This window comes from Nicotiana attenuata, chromosome 10 (assembly GCF_001879085.1).
Source record: "Nicotiana attenuata strain UT chromosome 10, NIATTr2, whole genome shotgun sequence".
Lineage (NCBI taxonomy): Eukaryota > Viridiplantae > Streptophyta > Magnoliopsida > Solanales > Solanaceae > Nicotiana > Nicotiana attenuata.
In genome coordinates, this window is record NC_031998.1 from 45383349 (window position 1) to 45395267 (window position 11919).

The 11919-nt window shown below is 35.4% G+C and overlaps 2 protein-coding genes across 2 annotated transcripts; one reads left to right on the forward strand and one right to left on the reverse strand.

The window, feature by feature from the left end:
• Positions 543-1798, forward strand: LOC109233433 (protein EXORDIUM-like 5). The gene has a single exon (XM_019399306.1). The coding sequence runs from the start codon at positions 652-654 to the stop codon at positions 1696-1698; it is 1047 nt and encodes a 348-aa protein (XP_019254851.1). The 5' UTR covers positions 543-651; the 3' UTR covers positions 1699-1798.
• Positions 6481-10141, reverse strand: LOC109233767. The gene is made up of 6 exons (XM_019399631.1): positions 9906-10141; positions 9263-9704; positions 8705-8908; positions 7816-8645; positions 7422-7767; positions 6481-7332 (listed from the first exon to the last, which is right to left on the reverse strand). Exons 1-6 carry the CDS (start codon positions 10139-10141, stop codon positions 6481-6483), a joined length of 2910 nt encoding a protein of 969 aa, XP_019255176.1.

Genomic DNA, 11919 nt, shown 5'->3' on the forward strand with positions numbered 1-11919 from the left:
GTGATATTTTTTTGAAAAAAAAAAAGAAAAAATTTCTTATGTCCAAACGGGCTCTTAATCATGATCTCCAAAGGTGACCTCTAGCCATTCACATATTAAAAAAATATATATATGTGCAAGATATATAGTATCTTATATTCATTGACTTGATATACACATCCAGCACAAATTTTTTTTTACTTAGTAAGGGTTTAGACAAAAATATTACTTACTATAATTTTTAAAAAAAAATAATATTTGGAGTTAAGTTGACAAAAAATACTAGAAATTTAAATTATGTTTGGACATACATTTCACAAGAAAAAATATTATAATTTTCTGAATAGGGAAAAAAATTTCTAGAAAACTTGAAAAATAACCAGAATTGTTTTTTGATTTTTGAAAAGCTCATTTTATGGACAAATATATATATATATATATATATATATATATATATATATATATATATATATATATATATATATATATATATTTATTTATTTTTTTAAAAAAAAAAGGAAAAATAAATATGGACAAACGGGTCCTTAGTTTTTAACCTCAACACCTTCTTCTCCTCTTTATAAAATGTGCCCCCAACCCTTCAACTTCCCTTGTCCTCACCCCATCAGACTCTCAGTTGCCTAAGCTCCACATCTCTTTCCTCCATTGATAATGTTTAGAGTTATACTAAACCTATTTCTCTTATCCCTTTTGTTTCAGTTTCGATCTAACAATGCTTCTTCCCCTACAGCACAAACTCTTGAGCTTCAACACCCAAACTACTTCAACCCAAAGCTGCCCCCTAAGACACTGTCTTCCTCTAAAAAGTTCGAGGGATCTTCAGACCTGGTAAACCTCCGTTACCATATGGGTCCAGTTCTCTCTTCTCCGATCAATATCTACCTCATTTGGTATGGTAAGTGGGCCCCATCTCAGCAACTCCTCATTAAAGACTTCCTTCTCTCAGTTTCCACCTTCAACCACCGTGCTGCTCCGTCACCTTCCGTCGCGGAGTGGTGGAGCACTGTGTCATTGTACACTGACCAAACCGGAGCTAACATCTCCCGCTCCGTACTCATCGCCGGAGAATACTCTGACTATAAGTATTCTCAGGGGAAAAACCTTAATCGTCTCTCCATTCAAGACGTCATTGCCGAAGCCGTCCGATCGAAGCCGTTCACCGTAGATCATAAGAAAGGGATCTATCTCGTGTTAACTTCAGTCGACGTTACTATGCAAGACTTTTGTCGAGCAGTTTGTGGGTTTCACTACTTCACCTTCGCATCGAAAGTCGGTTACACGCTGCCGTACGCTTGGGTCGGCAACTCCGGGAAGCAATGTCCCGAAGTTTGTGCGTATCCATTTGCGGTGCCGGGGTACATGGGAGGAGGTGGGCCCGGGGCATTGAAATCACCAAATGGAGACGTCGGAGTTGACGGAATGATAAGCGTGATAGGTCACGAACTAGCTGAACTATCATCAAATCCGTTAGTGAATGCGTGGTATGCAGGGGAAGATCCGGTTGCGCCGACGGAGATTGGAGATTTGTGTGAGGGGTTGTATGGGACAGGGGGTGGGGGTGGGTACATTGGACAGGTAATGAAGGATAGAGATGGCCGGACTTTTAATTTGAACGGACGGAGAGGGAGGAAGTTTTTGGTTCAGTGGATTTGGAGCCCTGTTCTCAAAGCTTGTGCTGGTCCAAACGCCATGGATTAGTGAGCACAAGAATCTGTAGATATTTAGCTAAACTCCATGAAGTTTGAAAAATAAAACAAAAATGGAGGAAAAAAAAGAAAGATGCTCCAATCTCATAGTACACTTTTCTTGCTGTGCATTGATACAGTAAATTCCTCCATTAATTCAGCTGAGAAGACGATCTCAAGAAAGGAGAAGAGAATCCAAAATGAGCGATTGCCCACTGTTGTCGGCCTATCGTTTTTTTTTTTTTTTTTTTTTTTTTTTTTTAAGTTGGTTAATTTTTATTTTTACTAATTTAATTACGGTTTTTTTAGAAGTGTAAAGAGAGGTATATTTATTAACGTTATTGGGGACTTACCTATACGCTAAGTAATTTATAGAGACAAGATTGTTATGTTGCAATAGTGTAGCAGTATGGCCCGTTTGGCCCTAAGAAATTTTTTAGAGAAATTTCCATAAAGCACTATTTTTAGTAATAATTAGTCGTCTATAGATACCATTTGCTATATTATGGATTATACATATCTTTTATGTGGTTATAAGATGTATTTGATGTATTTAAGCTATTGTATTTATGAATACAGTAGCAAAAATAAGCGTGAATCAGGGAAGTTCAGCTAATTAGTTGTTGTATTCGAGTGTATTCGGCTGTATTTATGGAGTGAAATATGAGATTAGAGCTGGACAAATTATTGTATTCGACCCTATTCACGGCGTGAAATAGGGGATTACACTGTTTTTAAAACGGAAAGTGAATCAATTAACATAATAGACTCCTAATATAACTCAACAAACTCAATTATAACACACAAATTTTGTATTTTCAATTATAAAAAAGATTCTCAATCGAAAAATATTCGAAAAACATAGCAATTTTCAGAGAAATTATATAATACATCTGAATACATAAATTATATTAATTAAAATATATATATATGAATACATTCATGACATATAGCGAGACAGTGAATATTATGAAATACATAGAATACAGCGGGATATATTGAAATACAATGAGAAGAAAAGACAGTGAATACAATGAAATACATGGAATACAACGAGATACATTGAATAACAATGGAAAAAAAAGACAATGAATACAATGAAATACATGAAAATACAACGTGATACGTTGAAAAAACATTAAAATATATTAACAGAAAATGAAGTTGCTCAGTACCAAACTCCGTCGTCTTTGTTCAAGAACAAACCCTAATTTCCGGCGAATCCGCCGTCGAGCAAAAACCCTCAACTCTTTCGCGAATCTTTGTGTTCTTGGCATAACCTACGATTGAAACTTCGACGTAAACATCCATTGTGGAGAAGTAATTGATATTTTTTATGCCTGCGGCGGAGATCACAGTGACATCAAACGGACGCCACTCCATTATTGAATTCTTGATATTACGTCTAATATATCAGTAGATTCAGGAAAGGGAGGGAATTGATTTAAAAAAAACTTTTTCCTCTTTTTTCTTGTGGTTTAGATGGATTTTTATGGGTGCAATAAAGAGAAGTTTTGAGCTTCCATTTGTGAGGTAGCAGAAGGCAGGGGAAGTGGAGGTGAACGACAGAAGTGGTGGCGGAAGGAGGAGGAAGGCAGGAAGAGGTGGTGCGGCCGAGAGAAGTGAATTAGATTATGCATCGTCTTTTCAGGGAATGGGGCAAGAGAATGACATGTATCAAAATAGAGAGAGAAATAAAATATTGTAACTGATTAGCGTATTTAGTGGCTTAGGGATAGGAGGTAACCAAAATCAGATATTTTGCTATAACATTAAAAGGTATCTATAGAATATAATTTTTTAAATAGTATTTATTTAAAATAAATAAGGTGTTAACCTTTGCTATAGGAGGTAAAAATTTCAATTTGTTACTTTTTCCGATTTTTTTTTTGAATTAGTATTTGTCCATGAAAATTTTAAGTTTCATTTGAAGTTGAATTTCAGAAATTTTTCGGAAATTTGAAAAACTCCAAAAAAGTGTTTTTATAATTATCTTTCAAATCACTCACAAAAATTTAAAAACAGTTCTTATTTATATCCCAACACAAATCAAATTTTCAAAGTACCATTTTAACTTAATTTTTTTTTTTTTTTTACTTTTTCCGAAATGTTACAATTCTTATGCCCAAACGGCCACTATGTATTACTTCCCCTGTCTCAATTTATATGACGTAACTCAAATTTTATGTCAACTTTTTTAGTTTTGATCATGAATATGGATATAGAAACTTTAAATTTTTGAAATAAAATTATATTTATGAAAATTATATAAAAATAATATAAATTACAAAAATTAATAATTTAAAGAGTGGTTTTATTTTGTGTCTCACACAATTTACATTAGTTGTGTGATGCCTTTTTTTATCTCACATATTTGTGGACCCATATCTTACATATCTGGATTCACAAAAATTCTAGGACCACCCAATTGTGAGACAAAAAAGAGGGCTCACACAACTAGTGTAGTGTGTGAGTCACAAAATAAATTTTTTCATTTTACTACATGTGATTTCGTTCCTCTTTCCAAAGTTATGAGGATGGCTAGCAACTGTTTCTTAATTTAAAATATAAAAAAGGAGAAACTGGAAATGACGTTCAAATCCGATGAATAGTAGTAGTATGAAAGTATGTTTAAGTCAACTAACTAGAAATGATATCTGTGCAATTTGACTTCGGGCACGTGTGGGACATTTGATACATAAGGAATAAGGATTTTAGCCAGCTGGGTGCAATCTATTTAAAAGTAATCGAATAAAATTATGCTGTTTTGTGGCACATGATAATCGATCCTGTGATAAGCAAACAAAGAAATTTGTGAAAATAACAATAAAAAAAGAGTAGAAGGCACTATGTCAAGTCAAAATGATTGAATTTTAAACACACAAACAATAATGTTTTGTCCATCCACTTAAATGTGTTTTTTCCTCAGACTAAAAAAGAAGAAGTTAAATGTACTAAAATAGGGAGTAGCATTTACAGAAAAAAAAAAAAGTAGATCATTTTAAATAACTGAATAAAAAGGAGCTCACATCATAGTAGATATTTTGGCCGAATTTATGTTACTTGCCCTTATTTCAAAGTTCAGTAAGTGAGAGGGGTTGTATTCACGTGATTTGTGACAATACTAGTTTACTTTCGGTATTAAATGTTGATAGAAACTCCAGTAACGCTTTGTTCCGTTTTCAATTTACTCTTTCCCGTCCATAATAAGTGACCAATTTGCTTTGAACACATTCATTAAGGAATTACTAAATTCTAGATAAAAATAATTAGTGTAACTAAATTACCCTTCATTGAATGTTGCACCTTAGTTATAGTAGCACTTACTTCTCTTCTCAAATGTAAGCAGCATAAGGGTAATTTTAAAAAAACAAATTGAATTTTTTCTTGATTATATAAATGAACACTTATTTTGGACCAAAATAAATAAGCAAATTGGTCACTTATTGTGGACCGGAGGGAGTATTGATAAGCTAAGATACTGATAAGTCCATCTCTCAAAATTTTTATTTCTTTTTATTACCCATAGGTTGTGAGGCTAGTCCGATAGGATTTTTGTCTTAAACTGCTAGTAGTTAAAGTTGTGTCTTATTACTCTTTCGTTTTTTATAGCGCCGGATTTATTTAATGGCTATCACATTTGATGTTTATCTATATTCTGGTCTTTATGATATTGTTATTATTCCTATGATATCTGTTGGTAGTACTGATATTTTTTCTTTTCGTCTAATTAAGCTGAAAATATTTGGTAAACGGGTGGGGGTTGTTGTTATTATTGTTTATTACCGATAGGAAGATAAAGCGAATAAATAGATTTTTGGGAAATGTGACGAAAGGTGTCTGGATATTTTTACTTTATGTAAAATCTTAAGAAATAATTTATGTTTGAATATCTCAAAGGTGGAAGACTTTTTTTTTTTTTTTTTTAGATGTGCCTAAAAGCTCTTCGCATTTAACAACTCTAACCAAACAGAAGGTAAAAGCAAAGTTTTTATGGTAAGGGACCCTGAAGTGACACAACAGGGGGCCACGTCAACTGGACAATAATGAACACTTTTTATGCACAGATATGCCAATGGCTAGGTTGTGCATGGATCGGATTTAGTATATTTCGGACTCGGATTTCGGATTTTAGAAAGTGCAATTCATATCCGATCCGAATTAATATCGGATCAGATCGAATTTTAAAGTTTGGATCGGATCAGATTTTCGAATTTCAGATCGGATTATTATGCCTCAAAGTTGCAAACTCATATGTATATTTTCTTTGTAAAAGAGGCAATACAGTAAAAAAAATTCATGTTTCTGCAATTATGAGAGTACTATGGTGTCAATATAGCTAAATCCAGCAATTGTAAAGGCAATAACTTGGAGGAAGATGTAAAGGAAGTACTGACTATCCGAAATTAAAGTTTAATATTTATACATGCCCTAATAATTTTGAATTTCGGATCGGATCGGATTAAAATTATACCAATCCGAAATTCAAATTTTAATAAACACAATCCGAAATCCGAAATTAAACGGATCGGTTCGGATTTCGGATATCCTATCCAAATGAACAGCCCTACCGTTGGCCCCCACCCCTTGCAACTTTAATTATATAGTGTCCTTTCTTTTTTTTTTTGGTCGAAAGAATTTGTTTTTATTTCAACCAGTTTTTCAATTTACATCACATGTACTTTGGACTCTAGTATCAGGTCTCATAGCTGGAACCAATAAACAAAATACCTACACAACCAGGGCTGCTAACTAAGACCCCATATCATCATGGGTCTTTTTTCTATCCTATTTGCTATGAATTACAATTAGGATAGCTATTTAGTGTATTCAATATAGGTGTCCATTTACATTTCTTCTGTCCTGTTATGTGCACCCGCAAAACAATTTCTTTTGCTCTATCCTGAATCTCTTTGCTCTGGTTCTGGAATCGTCTTGCATTTCTCTCCATCCAGATATAATATACTACTGCTGCAAACACCACTCTTAGCACATTTTTCCTTGGATTTCTGTTGTTTACATTGGCAGTTAACCATTGTACCTCAGCTTCCCAGATTTCAACCCTTCTCTTGTAACTTAACCATTCAAGCAACCCCTTCCATAAGCTCTGTGAATATGGACACTCGAAATACAAGTGATCATGTGTCTCTTCTATGTCACCTCCACACAATACACAAGAATGGTTCACCTGAATTCTCCATTTTGCTAGTCTGTCAACCGTAGCTAACCTTCTTTGTATTGCCATCCATAAAATGAAATGTTGCTTAGGTAATATTCCTGTTAACATGACTAGAGCTTTCCAATGGACTTTAGGGTATTTTGGAGTAGCATGAAGGTAGGCTTTCTGAATGCTGAATTTCCCATTCTGAGCAAATGATTCAATTGTTGGTATGTCATTAGCCCACCATTCTCTTGATGTAAACAGTTTCTTCACTATCCAACTAGCCTGCTTTGGAGTTTCCATTGTAATGATGTCCTTCTGCTTTATATAGTGGCTGTGTATCCATTTAATCCAGAGTTTGTCCTTCTTAGCCATTAGAGCCCATAGGAGTTTAGTCAAAGCAGCTTTATTCCATCTCTCATAATTGATAATGTTTAGGCCCCCAGCAGCTTTTGGTTTGCATAATGTTTCCCATGCTATGGATTTCTGTGAGTATTCTCATGACTACCAGTCCACAAATAGTTTCTGCAAATTCCATTAACCAGTTTAATCACCTTCTTTGGAATTAAAAAAACTTGAGCCCAGTAGGTCTGCATTTCAAACAGGACACTTTTAATAAGTTGTAGTCTTCCAGCATAGGACAATAGCTTTGATGTCCAGCTTCTTATCCTCTCCACCATCTTCTCAACTAAAGGCATGCATTGCTGAATAGTAATCTTCCTTGAGGACAAAGGAACTCCCAAGTATTTGAATGGGATGCTGCCTGTTGATAGTTGAAGTTCTGCTAACATTCTGGCTTTGAACACCATAGGCACACCTGCTATGTATAATGAACTCTTTTCCAGATTTGCTTGTAGACCTGAGGCCTTGGATAAATGATCAAAAATTTTCATCACTAACTTCACTGAAACCTCATCAGCTCTACATCACATCAATAAGTAATCTGCAAAGCAGATATGTATGACTTGCAGTTCAGCACATTTAGGATGAAAGTTAAAATCTGAATTCTGATTCAGTGTCTTCAAAGATCTGTTTAGGTACTCCATTGCTAATACAAACAAGTATGGGGACATAGGGTCCCCCTGCCTTAGCCCTTTTCTTGCTGCAAATTTGTCAGCTAGTCCCCCATTCAGTAGGAGAGTATAACTGACTGTAGATACACATTCCATGATTAGTGCTATCATCTTGTATGGTATCCCAAACTCAAGCAGTACTGCTTTAAAAAAACTCCACTCAACCGAGTCATATGCTTTCCTAATGTCCACTTCGATCATACATATAGGAGAAACTGCTTTTTGAGAGTACCCTTTTATCAGTTCATGAGCCATTATAACATTGTCAAGAATATTCCTTCCTTCTATGAAGGCAGACTGAGAATGTCCAACCAAAAGATCCACAACTAGTTTAAGTCTATTTGTCAGTAGCTTGGCAATAATTTTATACATGGTTGAACAACAAGCAATTGGCCTAAACTCCTTCACATAGCTGGGATTTTTCACCTTTGAAATCAATGTAACAGTTGTGCAATTAATTTTCTTCAGTAGTTTGCCAGTTTGAAAGAATTGTTGAACTGCTTCTATGACCTCCTGTCCAATGATTGGCCAAAATTCCTTAAAGAATTCAGGAGGGTATCCATCCATACCTGGTGCCTTGTCATTAGGTAGATTCTTTACAATTTGACAGATCTCCTCTGGTGTTACTGCTTGTAACAATTGTTGCTGCTGGGCTAGTGTTAGACAAGGACCATTTCGTGCTATACTGACATCTATCCCTGGTAATTCATCTGCTGGATGAATTCTCTTTGAATGTGTTTGGGCTCAGTGATCTTCATCTGCATTTCATTATAAATGCAACTCACCTTATTTCTTGCTTGTCTGGCCTTCATATAAGCATGGAAGTATTTGGTATTGCAATCTCCTAGTTGGATCCATGTTGCTCTCGACTTCTGCCTCATAATTTGCTCATGAATTGCTTCCCATTTCTCTATGCTTTTTAAGATCCTTCTCTCATCTTCTATAAGTTGATTGTTGAAGTAGTCCTCATTGAGCTTCCCCTGTACTTCCTACAGTGTTTCTCTCAATTGAATCAGCTTTTGATCAACTAAGGAATGTTCCTGTTGAATGTCCCTTGTTTGTCGTTGAATAAGCTGCAGTTTCCTCCATATAGAATACATTGCATATCCTTTGATCTTTTGACTCCAAGTATTTTGGACCACTTCTTTATATTCTCTTTGTTGCATTACTGATGTTAGTAATCTGTAGGGCCTTTTCATTCTAACTTTTAAAACATCTGTATTTATCATTATAGGGGTACGATCTGAGCATCCTAGGAGCATATATATTGCCTCTACCCCATTATAAATATTGAACCAATCAACATTCCCAAATTTTCAATCTATGTGGCTATATATTCTGACATCTGCATCCCTTTTATTGCACCATGAGAAACTGCTGCCTCTTTTTGTGATTTGTCCCACTCCAATATCATCAAGGCAGTTTTGGAAATCAATTATTTCTGCTTGGTGAACTGAAATTCTATTCACCCTATCATCTACATTTAGCACACTGTTGAAATCTCCTATTATGAGCCATGGTCCAGTAGTTTGCATGTTCCTCAAACTTCTCCATAGTGGAATTCTGTGTTGAGTAGTGTGGAGGCCATACACAAATGTTATATAACTGGTGAATGCTGAATTTTTATCCTTCACTAGACAGTGAATCATCTGATCAGTGTTCTCCAGTACTGCTACATGTACATTTGCTTCTTTCCATATTAACCATATTCTACCATTAGGTGCGTATTCATAATTGTCTTTGAAATGCCAGTCTATTCCCATCTTCATTCGAATCTTCTGCAACCTGTGTTTTTTTAACTCTAGTCTCCAAAACAGCAATCAAATCTACTTTATTTGACAGCAAGAATTTCTTTAGTTCTCGCTGTTTAAAGGACTTATTCAGTCCTCTAATATTCCAGGATACAATGATCATGTGGGTTTGTGAATGCTGGGATTACCCTCTTTAGCCGTTTGGCCTACTATAGTACTAGAAGATTGCCCCTACTGTCCCTCAATGGATGTCCTCTCCAATATTCTCAGTGGAGCAAATGCATTCCTTCTAGCTAGTTCTTCATAATTGATCTCTGCCTGTTTTGGTTTACCAGTAGCTCCTTGAGTTACCACTGCCTGCTTACCTCTGTTATTGACTTGAATATCCACAACTGGTTCAGTTTGAATCTCTTGTTGCTGGGTATTTGTATTATTGCTTTCCTCTGCAGTTGCTTTAGGTTGCCATTCCATTTTAATTTCTTCTTCCTTCTTCTCTTATGCTTCATTGGTTCCTCTTCTTGTTGTGTTGCTTGTTTACATTCTCCAGTACCATGTCCAAATTCATTCCAATCTATACAGAATTTTGGTTTCCATTCAAATTCAACTCTCTGCATCCAGCTTCTATTTGGCGTTTCAACACAAATCTCATCAGGCATTGGTTGTGTAATGTCCATTTCAACAAGTATTCAAGCATATGACACCCTCTCACATTCTGCTGTAAGTCTATCAGTGCAAATAGGTTTGCCTAGTAGGCTGGCAATCCTACCTAAGTTTTCCTCAGCCCAACACTGGATCGGAAGTCCAGGTAAATTGATCCAAATTGGAACAATTCGCATAGATTCATTCTGCATCTGGAAGTTAGGATCCCAATCCTTCAACACCATAGGTCGGTTATTGAACGTGTAAGGGCCATTTTGCATTTTTAGGTTCTTATCCTCCATAGATTCAAATTTAAAAATGAAATACCCGTCATCATGCAGCAATACTGTTGGAATTGTGACTGTACTCCATACGCCATAGACGAATTTGAGCATTTCCTTGAATGACGGATTTCCTCCTAGGACATAACCTATCAAAGTTGTTTTCCATCGCTGTGATTGTTGCTCTATCTCCTTTGGGTTTAATTTGGCCATTTTCACTCCGTTCTTCACCGTCAGAGGATAGAATTTGAGTTGCATGCCCTTTGTTTGAACTCTGTTGCCTTTCACTACTTCAGCCATAGTCCGTTTTGCTTGAGATCCAGCTGAGTATGTTAATTTTCGTGCCGCTGTAGTTGTAGCTGTTTCCAGTGGTTTCAATTCTTCCTTCTCCACCTCCGGTGGAGCTTGCATGACTGTAGGAGCACTTCCCATACCTGGTAGCCAATGTAACAGTTGAATTGGAGCTATTTTTTGGGGGATTCCATTTTCTGGAGTAATTAGTCTAGTCATGTTGTCAACTGGGAAATGAGATTGTGTAGGGTGGCTATGGTGATTCTGGTGAGGCATCACTCGGTGTTGGCAGCTTCCTCGCTCAACAATCGCCGGAGTTTCTCTCTCTAGTTTCTCTCTCTACATCACTCTTATAACGTAAAATGTTAATTTATATATAGTGTCCTTTCATTTGGAACCAAACGGTCTATTAGTTTTGTGGGTTTTTTACAATTTTTTTTTTAGTTTTATATATTATACTTACTTTTAATTTACATATAAGAAATTTATTTTTACACATAAAAAAATTATATTTATGCATAAGAAATTTAAAAATATTTTTTTAAATAATAAATTATAAAGGAATATGATGTACAAATAACACCAAGGAAACCATCCGTGTAGTAATGCTGAGATTAGACGTATTTACTAAATAAACCAACCTTAAACGCGTTCTTTTGCTCTCTTTTTTCCTTGAATAACTTGACCTTTTTTTAGTTTGACACTTTTGTAGGTTTATAATTTACAAAATAAAAAAAGTCACTTAAGGAGCAGGAGCAGAACTATATACGGCAAGGAAGCTCAACTGATTTTCATTTATCTGAAAATTATACACTTTAAATAGGGTAAAAATAATTCTTTTTGTTTACGTATGAACTGTTGAATTCTCTTAATATAAGAAATATTTCTGGCATAATAAACAAAGATCATTAAACCTGCACTTCATTTACATGTAAACCTGTGAAGGCCTTGGCGGATCCACGGTGTAAATCGTGGTTCACATGAATCCATGGTCCTCTGACGATATCAAATATACTAGGCCAAATACATAGACAGGCC

Bases quoted from the DNA above. Each gene is read 5' to 3' on its own strand.
- LOC109233433 (XM_019399306.1), top strand. From the start codon at position 652: ATGTTTAGAGTTATACTAAACCTATTTCTCTTATCCCTTTTGTTTCAG.
- LOC109233767 (XM_019399631.1), bottom strand. From the start codon at position 10,141: ATGGAATGGCAACCTAAAGCAACTGCAGAGGAAAGCAATAATACAAAT. The intron at 9,705-9,905 runs GTAGGGGCAATC...AAAAAAACACAG, and splicing joins AGGACATCCATTGAGGGACA to GTTGCAGAAGATTCGAATGA. The intron at 8,646-8,704 runs GTGAGTTGCATT...ACACATTCAAAG, and splicing joins CCAGACAAGCAAGAAATAAG to AGAATTCATCCAGCAGATGA.